We start from the raw sequence: 17210 nt of genomic DNA, 5'->3' as shown, positions 1-17210 counted from the left end.
AGAAATAGGCACTTAGCATGAACACCCTGTGCAAACACTACCCTGGGCTTCCAGCAGTACAACAGAGAGGTGAGAGTGTGCATGGACAGGCCAAGCTCCCCTGGGACCCTTCCCAGCCCCGCGGCCCGGAGCAGCTGAAGCCCCGCGGGCAGCCTGGCCTGGAGCCCCAGCTCTGCCCGGGACAGAGACAGCACAGACAGGGCAGCACGAGTTACCTACACTGCTCTGACAACGTGTCAACTCTGCTCTGGAAGGAACACATCTAGGGATGTTCCTTCTTCATATCCCGTCAGGCCTCACACTCTCTGTTAAAACTGCCAAAGGGTCCAAATTAGTGTCAAGTGTGATGGGTTTTCCCCCCCAAAGAGACCATGAACTCCCTGTTGTTGCAAAGCTTTCCCAAAATACTCACAGCTATTTCAAAAGAGAAGACAAATCAAACCAGCTATTTCTGTCATTTATCTAAGTTAATTTACATACCTGATCTCCCAGAATGTTTCTATAGGAGCATCAGGATTCCACAAGTCAATGCTGTCCAACTGGTGCAGAACCAGCAAGGCCTAAAGCCAAAGAGAGTTTCACTTAAAGACAAAACTTTACAGAGTACCTGAGCACAGGCAGAGAAACAGGTGCAGTCACATATTCATTAACTGCTTTAAGAACAACATAAGATATAAAAAGCATTTTCTACAGAAGACCAAGAGGTCATTGTCAGTCGGTGTCAACAGCGTTTCTTTTCAGTCTTTACTCCACACTCATACTGCAGACCCGAGGCTTCCCCTGGTGTTTCTGTGCAAAGCCATGCTGCACACACACACACGCACACAGACCCTGTTTTTGCAGGGGAGGCTGTGGCACAGCAGTGCCCCTCACCTCCATGGCCTCCTGGGCGATGTCGGGCATGCTGGACTGCGGCACCAGCTGCACCAGCCCCGTGATCAGCTCGGCCGTGCTGCCCTGCGAGTCGGGGCCCTGCTTCCTGGGGTTCTGCAGGGAAACACACACAGGCTCAGCTGCAAAGCCCTCCCTGCTTGACCACACTACTGACAGCTCCTGCAGCACTCCTGCTGCTCAACTAGGGCGATTTTGGGATCTTTCAGAGAATCTGTTGTTTTATTTTTAATCCATAACATGCCTTGCATATCATGTCTCTGACTGAACTGGAATATTTTTATATTAAAACATCACAGGACTGAGAAAATGGAAGATCTAAGACAGTACTCATTGAAATGATGACTAATTTCCAACCCCCTTATTTAATTTTCTTCTATTCCCCTCTCCTTCTCCCACCTTCCCCTTCAGAGTCACAGAACTTCATGCTCCCCCTCATTGTGTTGCTCTGATTCTGTAAAGTCTCTTACAGTTTCTTTTTCCTTTAAAACCACAGGAGCATCATAACCAGAGAAAAACATGAGTAGGAAGCATTCTAGATGGCCAGGTGACCATTAATTTTTACTCATTTAGTAGCTTCAAAAGTAAATTCCACTAGGACTGAACAGTATGACAGTAGGATTTACTTACACACAGCAAAAGCTTTGGATCTGCATGGATCAGTTTCACCAAGGACAACAGCAAGAACTTGTAGCTTCTGGTCTCCAAATCAGTAGGTTTTTCTTTAAATTTAAGGCTTGTCATTTTCTCCTTAAATGTAAGGCTCTGATAGAAGGAAAAAAAAATCACAGTCTTCATCAGGAAAGTAGTCAACCAGTTATAATTAAACATCTTATGAAATGTATTGCTTTTATCATCTACAATTCAAGAAAAAGTTTAAAAGTATACAAAACTCAATATAGTCACATAGCCTTCTAGTTCAAAATCCCCTCTCTCACAGGCAATCACTACTATATCTTTAAAGTTTCCTTAACAATTGTTTCAGTAAGCTGCATGTGGACATAAGAAATTTTTTTGCAAACGAGAAACTGTGGCGAAAGAAAAGTAGAAAAAGGACCAAAAAGAATTACTGGTTATTTCTCTGGTCTGAGACAGAAATAAAAATAAATGTTTCCAACTCGTTCTGAGTACATGAGAGGGAATTTTTTCCAAAGGCAAGGTAATGTCTTTATTTTCTGCTACAACCCCAGGCCAGATGTTTGCATGTTCCCCTCAACAACCTCTGGAAAATAAACCTTGCAGTTCTAAAAGGCACACTGGGCATCACTTAAATATAAAAATAATCTGCCTTCAGGTAAAAAAACAGTGAACTACTTCTAAGTTTTGAACAAAAGGAGGAAGCCTAGGTTGAAATCACCTTCAAGGTAACTGATGAGCTATGATATGGTATGATTAACTTCTACAAGAAATGAGGTCTTCATGTTAATTCAATGAATAGTTATTGTGCAAACATATGGAATAAAACCTACCACATAAAGCATCTATCAAGAAATTGATAGCACAGTGGTAGAGGCAGCTAACTGTGTGCTAAGCCTTAGCCTGCCACAGCTCAGGGATTTCTAGGAGAGGCACGTGGCAAAAGGAGATGTGTTTCTGTGACGGCATTTAATGCCTCCACACGATCCAAACTAAAGAGTGCCAGTGAGACAGCCAGGCCAGGCTCTGTGCAATGCACCGAGGGACCAACAGCAGCGGGACGCTGACAGACAGCACCAGACAAGGACAGACGTGGAGGAGTTCAGCATCAGCGAGCTCAGGCTGGAAATCAGGAACCAGTTCAACAGCAGGGCACGGGGGAAGAGCATCGTGCTGGGCACAGAAGCAAGAGTGCCCTCCTGGGGGAAGGAGCTCCACTGGCGCTGCCCGGCGGGCTCTGCGGTAACTATGCACAGAAAAGTCAGCGCAAGCCAGGGCTTTTCTGCGGTAGTTACGGGTCATACTTACAGCAGCAGAGGCCCAGGGCCATGCAAAGCAGGGGCTGGCGGGCGTCTGACCACGTGGGCAACAGCAGCCAGGCAGAGGGCAAGTGAGAAGCAGAAGACAAAGCACCACCAGTCAGAGCAGGGGTATTGTCAGGGCAACTATTCTCCAACAGACGAATACACACAGGTGAAAAGCAAGTTAAACATGGAGTAGCTTTCAACCAAAAGCATTGTGCTCATTTGCTCTCCTTTGAGAAGCCCAACAGGAATATTTTAGGTCTCATTTTAGGCTCTCTAAACCAACCTACCAAGACCACTTGCCACAGCAGAAGTCCTCAAGGAATGTTCAGAGGAGAATGCAGCAGCACAGCTGTGTGTGGACTTAATGGAAGAATTTGGATGAACTACAAATCTGAATTTACTCAAGACTTTCTCCAAGACAGCCAAGAATATTGACTTTATTTCATAACACTTGTTGCTGTCACCAAGACCAAACAGTCAACTTGCTCAACATAAAGCAAGACAAATGAACATGCCAATCGTGGTAAAAGTATCACAGTTTTCAGTGATTATCTTCACATACAGAATGCTTTGGTTTTTCACATTAAGCAAGGATGGACATGTTAGCTGGCTATTCACAGAGCCAGAAAGCTTAAAATGGACAGTTAGCCACTGGAGACAATTACAGGACAAATACTTGTATGTAGCTAGTTTAACAGCAGCAGGAAAACTGAGAGACATTGAACTAGGCACAGCCAGTCCCCCAGCGCTGCAGGGCTACAGAGCAGCTGCAGCTCCCTGCATCAGCACGTTGTTCCCCCCTCAGCAGAGGGGCTGAGGAGGAGGGCAGGGCTGGGCAGGGGAAGGCGGGGGTGCCCCAGGCTTACCGGGGTCATGCGGATGGCGGGGTGCGCCCCGCAGCCCTGCATGGCGCGGTGCAGCGTGTCGCTGAACATGCTGCGCAGCTCCACGGCGTGGCAGTACACGGCGTCGATCCGCGGCCACCAGTCCAGCGCCGACTGCAAGGCAAGGGCAGCGCTGACCCCGAGCCACGGCTCTGGGCCACCGAGGCTGGGCATACCCAACCCGAGCCACGGCTCTGGGCCACCAAGGCTGGGCATACCCAACCCGAGCCACGGCTCTGGGCCACCGAGGCTGGGCATACCCAACCCACACCACGGCTCTGGGCCACCAAGGCTGGGCATACCCAACCCGAGCCACGGCTCTGGGCTACTGAGGCTGGGCATACCCAGCCCCGAGCCACGGCTCTGGGCCACCGAGGCTGAGCGTACCCAACCCACACCACGGCTCTGGGCCACTGAGACTGGGCGTACCCAGCCCCGAGCCACGGCTCCGGGGCCACCAAGGCTGGGCATACCCAACCCGAGCCACGGCTCTGGGCCACCAAGGCTGGGCATACCCAACCCGAGCCACGGCTCTGGGCCACCAAGGCTGGGCATACCCAGCCCCGAGCCACGGCTCTGGGCCACCAAGGCTGGGCATACCCAACCCGAGCCACGGCTCTGGGCCACCAAGGCTGGGCGTACCCAGCCCTGAGCCATGGCTCTGGGCTACCGAGGCTGGGCATACCCAACCCACACCACGGCTCTGGGGCCACCGAGGCTGAGTGTACCCGACCCCCAGCCACGGCTCTGAGCCACCAAGGCTGAGTGTACCCGACCCCCAGCCACGGCTCTGGGCCACCAAGGCTGGGCATACCCCGTCCCGAGCCACGGCTCTGAGCCACCAAGGCTGAGTGTACCCGACCCCCAGCCACGGCTCTGGGCCACTGAGGCTGGGCATACCCAGCCCCGAGTCATGGCTCTGGGCCACCAAGGCTGAGTGTACCCAACCCGAGCCACGGCTCTGAGCCACCAAGGCTGGGCATACCCGGCCCCCAGCCACGGCTCTGGGCCACCGAGGCTGAGTGTACCCAACCCGAGCCACGGCTCTGGGCCACCGAGGCTGAGTGTACCCAACCCGAGCCACGGCTCTGGGCCACCAAGGCTGAGCGTAACCGACCCACACCACGTGCTCTCTGTGCACTGCCACCAGTATACCCACCATCACCCTGCATGCCTGTCATCAAACTTGTAACCTTTAAATAGGCTGAAGCAACAATTCTGACCTAGCTGCTCACTGCATTGCTCTGCCTCCTGAACAGGCACCAAGCCTGAGATCTTCTGTGTCACTCTGCTCTTCTAAGCCTTCTGATGTTTACATTCTTGTAACGAACTTTCATACACACTTTATGTAAATAATTAATTGCTTTGCATTCTTTTCTAGAAAAAAAAAAATAATAGACTCTTAAGTTTATCCAGTGTCATTAGAGAGGTGGCACTGTCATCCTCCAATCCACTGTCACTTCTGGAAATCTATAAATGGCGTCAGAAATTAAAGTTCTCTCTTTTTTACCTTGGAGTGTCCACATAGTTTTATTTTGTGTCCTAAAGCGACACTTCTGCACTCAAAAGATTTAGTCTGCTATCCAAATGGTATTTACTAAGCAGATATTGATCTGAACAGAAGCCCCAGACACTGGGCTGATGAAATACTGCCAGAACTTACGTTTGTGATGATTCGGTGGAGTGAATTTACCAGCACATAATGAAATGTTGATGGGGAATTCTGTGCCAAGCAGATCTACAATAAAAATATATAAAAGCCACTTAGGAATATCTTTGTCTTTGCCATTTTCATATCATCCTAAAAAACATTCTGGAGCCTTTTTATTAAATTGACAAAGCTGTCAAATCTGAACAAGAGAAGCCTTAATCAGCTGTGAAAAGATTTATCAAAACATGCAGGGATTTATTACTAAGGGATATTTATACAGTTGAACTCATTTATGAGCTCCAAGATGCTGTTAGCACAGCTTTTATAACTGACAGGTCGTCAATAGTGTGTAGAGAATGACTTACCATAAGCAGTGCTCTTACCTTGAAGTGTTGGTTATTGTGAGGATTTATGCGGAAGCAGGAAACCAAGCAGTCAATCATCAGGTCTACATCTGCATTCTGATTGCCTCTTGAAAAAGGCTTGCTTGGGTTAAACAGCAAATTCTATATAATTCAGAAAAATAGAAATATATATATATCAGATACCACGATTATTCTTGGCTACTTTTAATACAAAATCTTCCATTGAAAACCACTGGTATTCAATTAAGAAATTCAAGGTTAACTTCATTATTTCAAATTTTCTCCACTGCAATTAGGAAACAGACATTCTTACCTTAAGATCTACTACCATGGACTGCACTAGCAGGAAAATGACAGAATTATCTTCCCAGTTGATGTACGTAGATGCTTTGCACAGTTTAACACAAGCAATAGCAGCACTTTCAGTCAGCTGCCTGCTCCCACTGTGTCCTGCCAGGGCCTTCCTGAGATTGTCCAGGAACAGCTTCTGCAGAATTCAAACCAGGGATAGTTATAACCAGACACTGTGATGGCAAAAACCAACTGGATGAAGCACCCTGGAGAAATCCTGTCATTATGAAAGACATTCCCTTTGACAGACCTGGGGCAATGAGAATGGCACAAGAGGTGGTGGTTCATTCTCAGCCCTAATGCTGCAGCCACACCAAACCCAACAGTGCTGCACCTGTGGGGCTCACAGCCCCCTGCAGACCCCAGAACCTCAGCACAGCCTTTTGCTGCGGGTGGAGGCAGAGGAAATCACTGCACAGAGATTCACATCTCCAAGGAAATGGAGAAGTTCTGAAATAACATTGTTTGGGACATACTATCTGTATGAATTACTGACAGTAGAAGAATGTATGTAAGGTGAGAACTTAAAAAGAGTGCATAAATTTACATATGGAATTGCAATGTGCTCTTGAAGGAGGAAAGACAAAATTAAACATCCCTGAAATACAGAACCAGCAAAACCACGCAGACTCCATAAAACAGAGCCAGAATTCAGCTACTTCTCTTACCTTGTTCATTTTAGTTTCCTCTACCACATCCTTTGCTATATCTTGGATTATCTCTGGACACAGCACCAGGAGGATGATCTGCAGTGGCCACACTGCTGCTTTACGTTTGGTGCTTTCAGCAAAGCCATCCACTAAATCAAACAACTTCTCAGCACAATCTGCATAAAACATAAGCCCAAGTCCAACACCAGTTTTAACTATGAAGAGGTAAAGAACAGGTATAAAAGAGCAGAGGGATAGTTCCACCTACACAGAAGGAAAGTTCTGGTCTGCACAATACTGACATGCTACTGGGGATCAAATGGTCTCAACCCAGGTAAAGACAAGGTTTACCTGAAAATATAAATTCTCCTCTCTTTTTCACTAGAGACAAGTAAAGGTGACGTTCTCTAAGTTTTTACCCTGTATCAAGATGAAAAATATAAATTTTAAGAGTCTCCATCTTTTGGGGTTTATTTCTTTGTGTTGTGAAGCACAAAATGAATCTCTTTTAAGAGGGGAGTCAGGAAAGAAAACAGACAGGAACATACCCTTGCCTGCCCTGACAAAGGCTGACAGAAATTTGTTTATTTGCAGGCTGCACAAGGAGCACAGAGGGCACAAAATGCAAGTGAATGCATTTGGTGATGTCTGAGAAACCAGCCTTGAACACTGTGATGTGTTATGCCTTACCAGCCATGTCAGTCTGGGGGGTTTGGTACAGCTTGGTGAATTCATCAGGATAGTTTTCCACCCAGTTCCAAAATGCCTGCAGATAATGGGAAACACCTTCATATTCCAGAGCTTCAACAATTTTACTGAATTACACATTTAAACAAAGAGAGGTTTTATTCTTAATTCTAATCACTCAAAATTTCTTGCAAAACGTATCTGCATCAAAGGGAGGCAGCAATTTTTATTTTATGGTACATTACTGAATAGCAACTATTCCTAAACTAGAAGAAAGTCTACGGATAAGCAATGAAGCAGAAGTACTGAACACTTACCTTCTCAAGACTGTTGATAACAGCTAACTGAGCTACTTTCTTAAGAGCTTTAAACTTGAATACAGTCTCTGTAAAGAGAAAACATTTCTGCATTTAGAACAGAAACTTGCTCTAAAAACAACACAGGTTATACAAGAAATTTGAAGCACAAAGCAATTTTCAAATCCATGTTTTGATAGTACTTAACTACTTTTAAATACTTCAGTAAATACATGACTGCTTGGAGTAAAACAGAGCAACAAAACGCAGATCCATCAATTGCACTTTATCATCTCTGACTAACCAGATTAAAATAGAAATATTTCAAAACAGGCTCAGATCATACCTTGCAAGAGTCGCTTGAGTTTTGAACAATCCACACTGATGTACTGTAGAAGTTCAATATCATGAACATCAGCATTATCTTCTGAGCAAACAGTCAGTTCCTGTAATCTAAAAATACACAAAGTAAATAAACTTTTCCATCAGATCCTGTCAGACAGGTATGAACACACCTGTGAGATTATATATTTCAATAGCAGGAGAATGTTCCATCATCTCTAAATCTGGAAGATTAACACTTCCAGATTTAGAAATAAAAGATCTTGCATGATTAAGACTTAATATTACAGTCTTGTGCCATCCTCATCCTCAAAATGGAGCTAGAAAACCAGTGATGATCTTACAAGAGGCCAGCACCTTCTGTGGATTGACTGTGCCCCAGATTTCCTAAATCCTCCTGTTATCCACCCTCCTGTGGCAGTAACCTTGTCATCTTTTCAGCTAAACACTGAAGTCATGGACTCCTGACACCTTTAGGCTACTGCTCCTTCACAGCAGGTCCTGGCCCAGGTAAGATCTGAGCACAGCAGGACTGATGGTACTGGGCATCACTGCAGTGAGCTACAACCACTCTTGCTCCACACTTCCCTGGCCTGAGCACACAGGATGAAGTTTGATCACACCAGTTTAAACGTAAGAACATCTTTTCACAGTGCTGTCTCAGAGAATTTACTCAGCACCTCCCAGACACCGAGCCACTGATCACTACAGCATCTGTTCCCACAAACTGGGACTGCCACGGCTCCTTCCAAGGCTACAGATGTGTTTCAGACACGGAATGTGATTTCTAGTACTAGACACAAAAGCAGTTCTTCATGTCTTCAGCGCCAGGGAAACTTAACAGCCCTTGCTGGGAATGGGAAGGTCCCCACTGCTGTGCTTTTCATGCCAAAAATCCCCCAGCTGCTGTGCAAGGCCCAGAAATATGCCTAAACAGGAAACCCAGGTCAGGGATCAGCAGTGCTGACTGGCAGCAGGCTGACCCCTGTGGAGACCAGCAACAACTGGTCAAACATTTAACTGTTGCTGTACAAGCCATCTGCAAGGAAAACAGGTTAGGGGAAAAGCACTCTGCTCCTGCTCAAGGGATGCTGAGGGGGGCTCTGGAGCAGGGAACAAACCATGCTACAGGCATACAAACACACACAGATCCAGCCACTAGATTCAGCCATTCTCAAAAAATTTCAACCGAAAAATGCTTCCAATAAAAGGAACAAAAGAAATTGCTTGCATTTCCATAAGCAACAAAACACTATCAACCTACAGAGTAAAACCACATCCCCATGCTAGCTGGCAAGTCTATGTTCTTGAAATAGAAGTTACTAAAGGCTCTGTAACAAATTTGAAAATACTTTAAATTTCAAATTACTCAATCATTTTAGACTGAATTCTAAAACAGAAACATTTTCCAAAGAAATATATGAGGAAAATATAAATCTTTGTTTCAATTAAATTGGCTCAATCATTGCTATGTGACCATGTAAGGCCGCCCAGGCTCCATTTCTAATAAATCAAAAATGATGTCAGCTGCAACACTGTGTGACAAGAGCTAAGCTACTTCAAGCACCTTTGAAAAAATATCAAAGAATTTCAGTAAGAAAAAGCTTAGCACACCACTCTAGTGGACTGACAAATGCTGAAGCATCAGAAAGATCTGGAACAGAGCAAAAAAAGAAAATAAATGGAAATTTTGGGCCTCTCTCCCTCCTTACTTAGCAAAGCAGAAAATCCAGTTATTTTTACAGTAAATGTGCTGTGAAACTCAAGTCAGTCAGAAGACAAATGGGTCTTCTCCAACAACTAACAAACAGCCCAGCTGTTTGTCCCCTTCAGGCATAAGACAGATTTAACATAAAAGCTTCCTAGCAGGAAAACAACCATGGGGCTCCAGCAGAGCTGTGGGCAATCACCAGTTTTCATTCTAAATTTGTAAGTAAATGGATACAACCATTAGCTTCAGCATTCTTTTTTTTTCCCAAGACACCTTGCACCCACAAGAACTTATTCAACTTCTTCTGCTGCATTATCTTCACTCACTATTTTCAGTGGTACTTTTGAAAGCAGATTGAAAAAGCAATAAATGCAGCCAGTGGTAACCCAGGATGGGGTTGAAATTGGTTCAGTTCATAACCTGAAACCCAAATAAACCTTTCACTTTGTCCAGTGAAATGGTGAGGGCATTTCACTTGAGAACTACCCCATTAAGGAGTATTTAAAGCCTTGGCTGCTCTGAACAGCCTGCAGCTGGTGGCAGACAGAGGCTGCAGGCAGCAGTGCAGACACCAGCCCTGCCCTGGGCCGCAGCAGCAGTGCAGATGCTGTCCCTGCCCTGGGCTGCAGCAGCAGTGCAGACACCAGCCCTGCCCTGGGCTGCAGGCAGCAGTGCAGATGCTGTCCCTGCCCTGGGCTGCAGCAGCAGTGCAGACACCAGCCCTGCCCGGCCTGCAGCAGCAGTGCAGACACCAGCCCTGCCCAGGCCTGCAGCAGCAGTGCAGACACCAGCCCTGCCCAGCCTGCAGCAGCAGTGCAGACACCAGCCCTGCCCGGCCTGCAGCAGCAGTGCAGACACCAGCCCTGCCCGGCCTGCAGCAGCAGTGCAGACACCAGCCCTGCCCGGCCTGCAGCAGCAGTGCAGACACCAGCCCTGCCCAGGCCTGCAGCAGCAGTGCAGACACCAGCCCTGCCCAGCCTGCAGCAGCAGTGCAGACACCAGCCCTGCCCGGGCTGCAGCAGCAGTGCAGACACCAGCCCTGCCCTGGGCTGCAGCAGCAGTGCAGATGCTGTCCCTGCCCTGGGCTGCAGCAGCAGTGCAGACACCAGCCCTGCCCGGCCTGCAGCAGCAGTGCAGACACCAGCCCTGCCCGGGCTGCAGCAGCAGTGCAGACACCAGCCTTGCCCAGCCTGCAGCAGCAGTGCAGACACCAGCCCTGCCCAGGCTGCAGCAGCAGTGCAGACACCAGCCCTGCCCAGCCTGCAGCAGCAGTGCAGACACCAGCCCTGCCCAGGCCTGCAGGCAGCAGTGCAGACACCAGCCCTGCCCGGGCTGCAGCAGCAGTGCAGACACCAGCCCTGCCCGGGCTGCAGCAGCAGTGCAGACACCAGCCCTGCCCGGGCTGCAGCAGCAGTGCAGACACCAGCCCTGCCCGGGCTGCAGCAGCAGTGCAGACACCAGCCCTGCCCGGGCTGCAGCAGCAGTGCAGACACCAGCCCTGCCCAGGCCTGCAGGCAGCAGTGCAGACACCAGCCCTGCCCAGCCTGCAGCGGTCCGTACCTGGTGGAGATGCGGCTGAAGACGGCGTTGAAGTTGTTGCAGCTGAGCGAGAAGAGCACGCCCGAGGCGGAGCTGCGCAGCTCGGCCGCGTGCTGGTTGCCCTCGCGGTAGGTGTGGATGAAGTGGCAGATCTCGGGCAGCAGCTGCTTCACCAGCATGGTCTCGTCCAGCCGCATGGTGTCCTTGGGTTGCTGCGGAGCAAGGCGCTGCCTGAGCGCTGCTGGGGAGGCAAAGCCTGCAGCGCTGCCCCGAGCAGGGCTGCGTGCAGCCTCCCCCTGCACAGACAGGCTCCTTCCCCAGGGAGCCAAACCACCCCACACCTGCAGCCGAGGACACGAGGCACCAGGCAGAACATCAAACCAGCTTGTGAAGCAGCACGTGCTTTGCTCTGTGCCCTGCTGCTCGGTGTGAGGATCAGCAGCACTGCCTACCTCGGCTTCCCTGAGGGCTAAAGGGCAAAGGCCACCCTCACTGCCCCTGGGGTAGGGGCTTGGTGGCCATATTTGACAGTGAGTATTTTATATTAAAAATGAACCAAAAAAAGGTGCTTCTCCCTCGCTCTTGCTAGGAATTGCTCTATACAAGTCAAAAAATGGCTTAATTTCCCTGCAAAAGAAAAATCTGATTTTTGCCAGTTTGCACAGTGTGAGACATAAGGAAACTATTTACAGAAGAATTCAAAGTGAAACTTTGCTCTACTAAGAGCAAGTTTTAACAGAAGGGTCAGCACTAAAGCTTTCTAAAATTCTACCAATGAGTTTTCCATAGGGAATTGGGAAGTTTCAGAGACTCCCACTTAGTTGACCTGAGTCCTGTTGCCATGAGAACTTGATGAAACATTGAGCAAGAAATTCATCTGAAGATACCACAGAACACAACACGCTTTGTACAGAGCTTTGGCTCACTCTGATTTAACATACTCTGCCTCAAACTGTTCTCATTTCAAGTGACAGAGCAAGAAACATCCAGCACAATTTTAGGCTATTTAAATATGATGATCTATCAGGAAAATCACTGTTTCAAACGTTATGCATAGTAGACACATTTAAAATAACTAAATTCTGAAGTTAAAATTCTGGGGTTTTGACTCAAACTGTTCTTTTGACTCAATGCATCCAAGACAAGAAGTGCCAAAAAGAGGTGATTTCCTCAGCTGTAAAAGCCGGAAATCGAATACAGCTTAAAAATAAAATCCCGTTCTTGTTAAAAGAATAAACCACTGCAAATCTTGCTCTCAGAGAAGTTTGGCTTTGCAGTTCCAGCTCAGCAGAGTAAGCTGGACAAGCAGCACCACTCTCCTCCCAAAGGGACCAGCAAACTGCCTTGCAGCAGCTCGGACTGCAAACCTCAGGCCTGCACTCCCAGCGGAGATGTGGACATGGTTAACTAATGTAATCTAGGAAACACCTGCAGAAGTCATCTCTAGAGTAGTGGCAGCGAAGTTTCTGCTCTATATAAAAGCACATGGAAAATTACTTCAACAAATTAAAGTTTTAAGACATTTAAAGAAAACTCAGCTCTGTATGCAGAGAACTAAGTAGCACAAAATGAAAAACTTGTACTGAATCCTCTGCTACTTTTGACAGGAAAAAAAGACCATTAATTTTAGGCAGTGAAATGCACCCTCCAAATCATTAATGAACCAATTACACCAACTACTTGCATTTATAGGAAGTTTTAGTATTTTTAAATGGCATTAATCCTGTTTTGCTCTAAATCTGATGAGTTTTCAGTACCAGTAACAACAGATAGACAAGCATTTGACCTGTATTCTCCAACCCACTGGATTCCAAGTTAGAATTACTTATGCAAGCCTACTCACCCCTGCCAGACATTTTTCCAGTGTATCCAAGATAATCAGCTGAGATAGATATAAATTCTTTTCAGCAGTTTCTCCAAATATTCTCTAGAAGTAGAATGGATTCATCTGAGACACAGATCTTTGACTTGTGATGTAATGAAAGGGAAGCAGCAAAGTGGCACAGTAAATTATGGCTCCATTACTGCTCTGGTTTGGAGTTTAAACATAAAGCCAGCAAAAGTCAGATTAAAATCGGAATTAAAACCTTATCACTAAAGAAATATCTCTGTCCAGTTTGCAATGCCAAATGCAGTAAGGAACCAACAGCCCCTGCAAGGTAAGAGTGGAGGTGCCCTGCAGCCCTCACCTCCATCAGGCCCACTGGCTGCTCAGGAGTGTGGCTTCCACCTTCCAGAAGCTGTTTTGGTATCAGTCAGTGCTGACTCTGCAGTTCTGGACAGGGTGCCCCACTGCAGACACAGCAGGATTCCCTGGGGTGCTCCAGCCAGCACCAGTCCTGTGCCAGGAACAGGCACTGCCTCCAGCAGTATTAAAACAGCAAATAAAGCAGGAAAGCCTCAGCCAAAGCACATGGGTACCACTGCCCACAGACAGAGCACCTGCCAGAGCCACCCAGAGAAGTGTGCCTCACCCCAGGGCAGGGGTGCCTCACCCCACCCCAGCTTCCAGCTGAGACTCTGAGCCAAGACTGCCATGACTGAGTGTCTCTGGGGCCGCTCTGGCCCAGCTACAGAAACCCTCCCCAGGTATTGCTGATTCCCACAGCAGCTCAGACCACCACACACAGCAAACATTCAGACCTGCTCCTCAGGGCAAACTTTTTAATTGACACTTCCAGCGAGGTCTTTCCTCTCAAAATCTGTGCATCACATAGAGAAACTTCTTTAAACTGTACAGTTTTCTCATTTATCAGCCAATCACCTTGCACATCAACATGTTCCCTCATGCCTGTAGAGTTTAATTAAAATAAATTCTCTCTCCAAAGCGATTACAGGTAGCTTTAAGCAGCCTAAAATCCCTAGCAGCAGGGCAACCCATTTTCTCATTTTATCAGTCCTCTGCAGTTCCAGCAGATGCACATCCCCGTACAACTGACAGCCAAGGGCTCACTCCAAAGAATGTCTCCAAAACCATAAAAAAAGTACTGCCAGAGCCTGGCCAGTTCTGTTACCTGTTTGGGGAGATTCCAAATGATCCCAAATTACATGGATTCAAAACTCAATGAAGTCAATGAACTAAACCTTTCTCATGCAAAGGTTCTGTCTGCAACTCATCTGGTTGTTAAAAAATACATCTATTTTATATATACACAGACACAGTAAAACACCCAGGCAGCCTGAAAAATTAAAATAATTCAAGTTTTAAATCCCTTCCCTGCCCCAAAATCCCAATGCCTTTCTGTGGAACATGGCTCTGATGGATGCTGCTGGTGAACTTCAGAACAGAAAATAAGTAAGTGTAAAAGGCAAGCAATAATCTGACTAAATTTCAAGTCATTCTCTGCAGATGTTACAATAATAACTATTTGAAAAAAAATCACCAAACACTGCAAAATTAGAAAACTTACCATGTTATTAACATTTTTTAATATATTGGTGAGACCACTGATGACCAGGGAAAACTTGTACTTGGAAATGTTGATGAGACACTCCTTGTTGTGCTCCGTGCTGACTTTGGTGTGGGTATTCTGCTGGCAAGCCTTTATTGGAAGCTACAAGAGAGAACTGTCATAAGCTTTTTCACACTGAAACTTACAGCTTTAAAGATGGGTTAAAAACTTGTGACACACCAGAAACCACCTTGAAAAACATTCAACAAGAGACAAAAGCAAACACACTATTTCATCTTCTCTACATTCATCTTTCCATTAGTTATCTATAGACCAAAATGCTGAAGCTCACCTGTTCATTTTTCTGAACTGAAACTAAACCTCTATTTTGTGATAAATTTTCTACAACCTGGATGTCAAAGCAATCAAAAGGAGCAGAAAAATGTAAGACAGAATTACAAGAAAAGATTCTTTATTTTAAAAATGGGCTTAATTCTTCCAAGGTTAATACCTGCAAGGAAAAAATGCATCTTGGGACCTGAGGGGAGGAAAACCCCAGCAGCTCCCAGAGCAGGTGAGCTGGAAGGCAGCAGTTGCTCCGTGTGTGTCCCCTGCTCTGTCACAGGGCAGGACTGGCCAAGTACCTTTGGGGTCCCCACAAACACCCCAGTGATGAATCTCAGCCTCCAACACGCCTGGAGCACCTGTGGCCCACACGTTACCTGTCCCTGCCCAACAGCCAGTGGCAAAAACTAGACCTGAAATCCACATCTCCCAGAAAGAGAAGATGCAGAGCGACTGCACCGCCCCGAGATGTTCCTGCTGCCTGTGAACACTGGGTGCTTTGTTCCCTGCTGTACCCAAATTCTTCAGGGGTCACAAACAAGTCACTTCCCAGGCACACACCCACTCCCCCTGCCTGCTCCCAGCCACCACCTCTGGGACACCACTCTTCAGAAACAATCCTTTTAATCAGGATTTATACTTTTTAAAAGCAAACTAATATAGGAACATTTATGCCATTTGTATTTGAAAGTGTGACCTTGGAATTCCCTATCCATAGGAGCTTGAATTGCTACTAAAAGTTTTAACCAATTTTGACCAGAACTGTGGATAAAGGTGTGCTCTGGAAGACAGCAATAGCTCAATGGAAATGCCATGGTGTAATATTTGTGCATTAGAAAAGATTATCAGAGAGAGAGAGAACTTAAGAGAGGGTAAAAGAAGGATTGCAAGGAATTACAATCAGCTTTACAGCTGCAAAGTGCCTCAGGAGGCACCTCGCAGGCCGGGGGCTCTGGAAGGGCACCCTCCCCACTGCCCCTGCAGCCACCTGCCAGCACCTCCTGCTGGGCCAAGTGAATGCCAGATCCAAACCGCAGGATGAATGGCACGGGAGAACCCCAGCCTGGAGCACTTTTGTCCAGCAGGCTGAATGCAGTGTGCCTGGCCCAGCCTGTCCCCAGCGAGGGAAGAGGGCACTGCCACTGTCCTGCTCTGATGCCAGGGGTGACTCCCTCTGTGTATAAGCTGAGTTTTGGTGTGGGCTCAAGCTCAATTCTTTTGGTACCATGGACTAGATCCCTATGGACATGGGCTGGGTCTTTCCTAAGAGAATGGCTGACTGTCAATGAAGGAAGAAGATGGTCCTGGCACTCCAGATCAGAGCAAAGGCCCGGGGCAGCAGCCACAGGTCCCTGAGGAGCAGCAGACCCAGTCAGGCTCCATCAGCTGCAGCACCTCCAGGAAAGGGCTGAGACTCTGCCTGCACAGACACCCACAGCAACCCCCGGGGCAGGCAGCTCATGCCCACTGCCGTTTGTGACTCCTGGCAGTCTGGACTGCAGGGCTTTACTGCAGCACGAGTGCTCCAGCGTGCTCTTCTACCCCTGGAAAAGCAGAATAAACAGCATTTATGACTCAAGCTTTGTTTTCACTGTCAGATGTTATTTCTACAATACATTTTTGGAAGTCATTGGAGGATGATAGATACATTTAATTTAAAATTTCACTATTGCTAGTACTTTTTATTTGAATTTTCAAGTCTCTGTGCTGACAGCAGCAGCAAAGCTCAATACCACTGAGTGCTAAAACACTTGAGAAGAGCCTCTCAAAGAAACTGTGTCATAGATCTGGTTCTGTGTGCTCCCATGCCAGGGAAACATCACATTACACACTTCTGGAGCTTCCTGCCACAACAGCCACTAGAACAAGGTCACCTAGAAGTAAAACTGCTTTTTATACTATCATTTAAAAAAGGAAACTATACAAAAAGGAAATATTAGCACTGTTATTTTGGGGGTTTTTATTTCTCAGCTCTTTTCTTTCTGCACTCTGACACACTGGAACATTTTATTTCCCCTCACAGAATGCAGTGCTGGTGCTGAGTGACTAAAGAATCTACTTTACTTCTCTACAAATATCCATTAATCTACACATCGGGGTGGGGGAAAGCTGAAATTTCATTTTCATTGACTTTGATTTTATTTTACAAAAAAGAAATACTGA

At 46.9% G+C, this 17210-nt stretch overlaps 1 protein-coding gene across 3 annotated transcripts in view; it reads right to left on the bottom strand.

The window, feature by feature from the left end:
• Nucleotides 1–17210, bottom strand: part of NF1 (neurofibromin 1) — a 72500-nt gene that overhangs the window by 50569 nt on the left and 4721 nt on the right. For 2 of the 3 annotated variants that reach the window (XM_064394785.1, XM_064394786.1), the window contains exons 2-15: nucleotides 14721–14864; nucleotides 13154–13237; nucleotides 11332–11522; nucleotides 8065–8171; nucleotides 7740–7807; nucleotides 7426–7501; nucleotides 6754–6911; nucleotides 6048–6221; nucleotides 5753–5875; nucleotides 5382–5456; nucleotides 3701–3832; nucleotides 1522–1656; nucleotides 874–987; nucleotides 481–560 (exon numbers count right to left, since the gene is read on the bottom strand). In XM_064394785.1, the coding sequence (XP_064250855.1) occupies nucleotides 481–560; nucleotides 874–987; nucleotides 1522–1656; nucleotides 3701–3832; nucleotides 5382–5456; nucleotides 5753–5875; nucleotides 6048–6221; nucleotides 6754–6911; nucleotides 7426–7501; nucleotides 7740–7807; nucleotides 8065–8171; nucleotides 11332–11522; nucleotides 13154–13237; nucleotides 14721–14864 (1661 nt within the window). Of the gene's footprint in view, nucleotides 1–263; nucleotides 315–480; nucleotides 561–873; nucleotides 988–1521; nucleotides 1657–3700; nucleotides 3833–5381; nucleotides 5457–5752; nucleotides 5876–6047; nucleotides 6222–6753; nucleotides 6912–7425; nucleotides 7502–7739; nucleotides 7808–8064; nucleotides 8172–11331; nucleotides 11523–13153; nucleotides 13238–14720; nucleotides 14865–17210 lie in introns of those variants that run through there. The other variant, XM_064394787.1, reaches the window with a different exon arrangement.

This window comes from Passer domesticus, chromosome 19 (assembly GCF_036417665.1).
Source record: "Passer domesticus isolate bPasDom1 chromosome 19, bPasDom1.hap1, whole genome shotgun sequence".
NCBI classification, from domain to species: Eukaryota; Metazoa; Chordata; class Aves; order Passeriformes; family Passeridae; genus Passer; species Passer domesticus.
The sequence above is the reverse complement of the archived record's forward strand: the minus strand, read 5'-3'. Positions and strand labels throughout refer to the sequence as shown.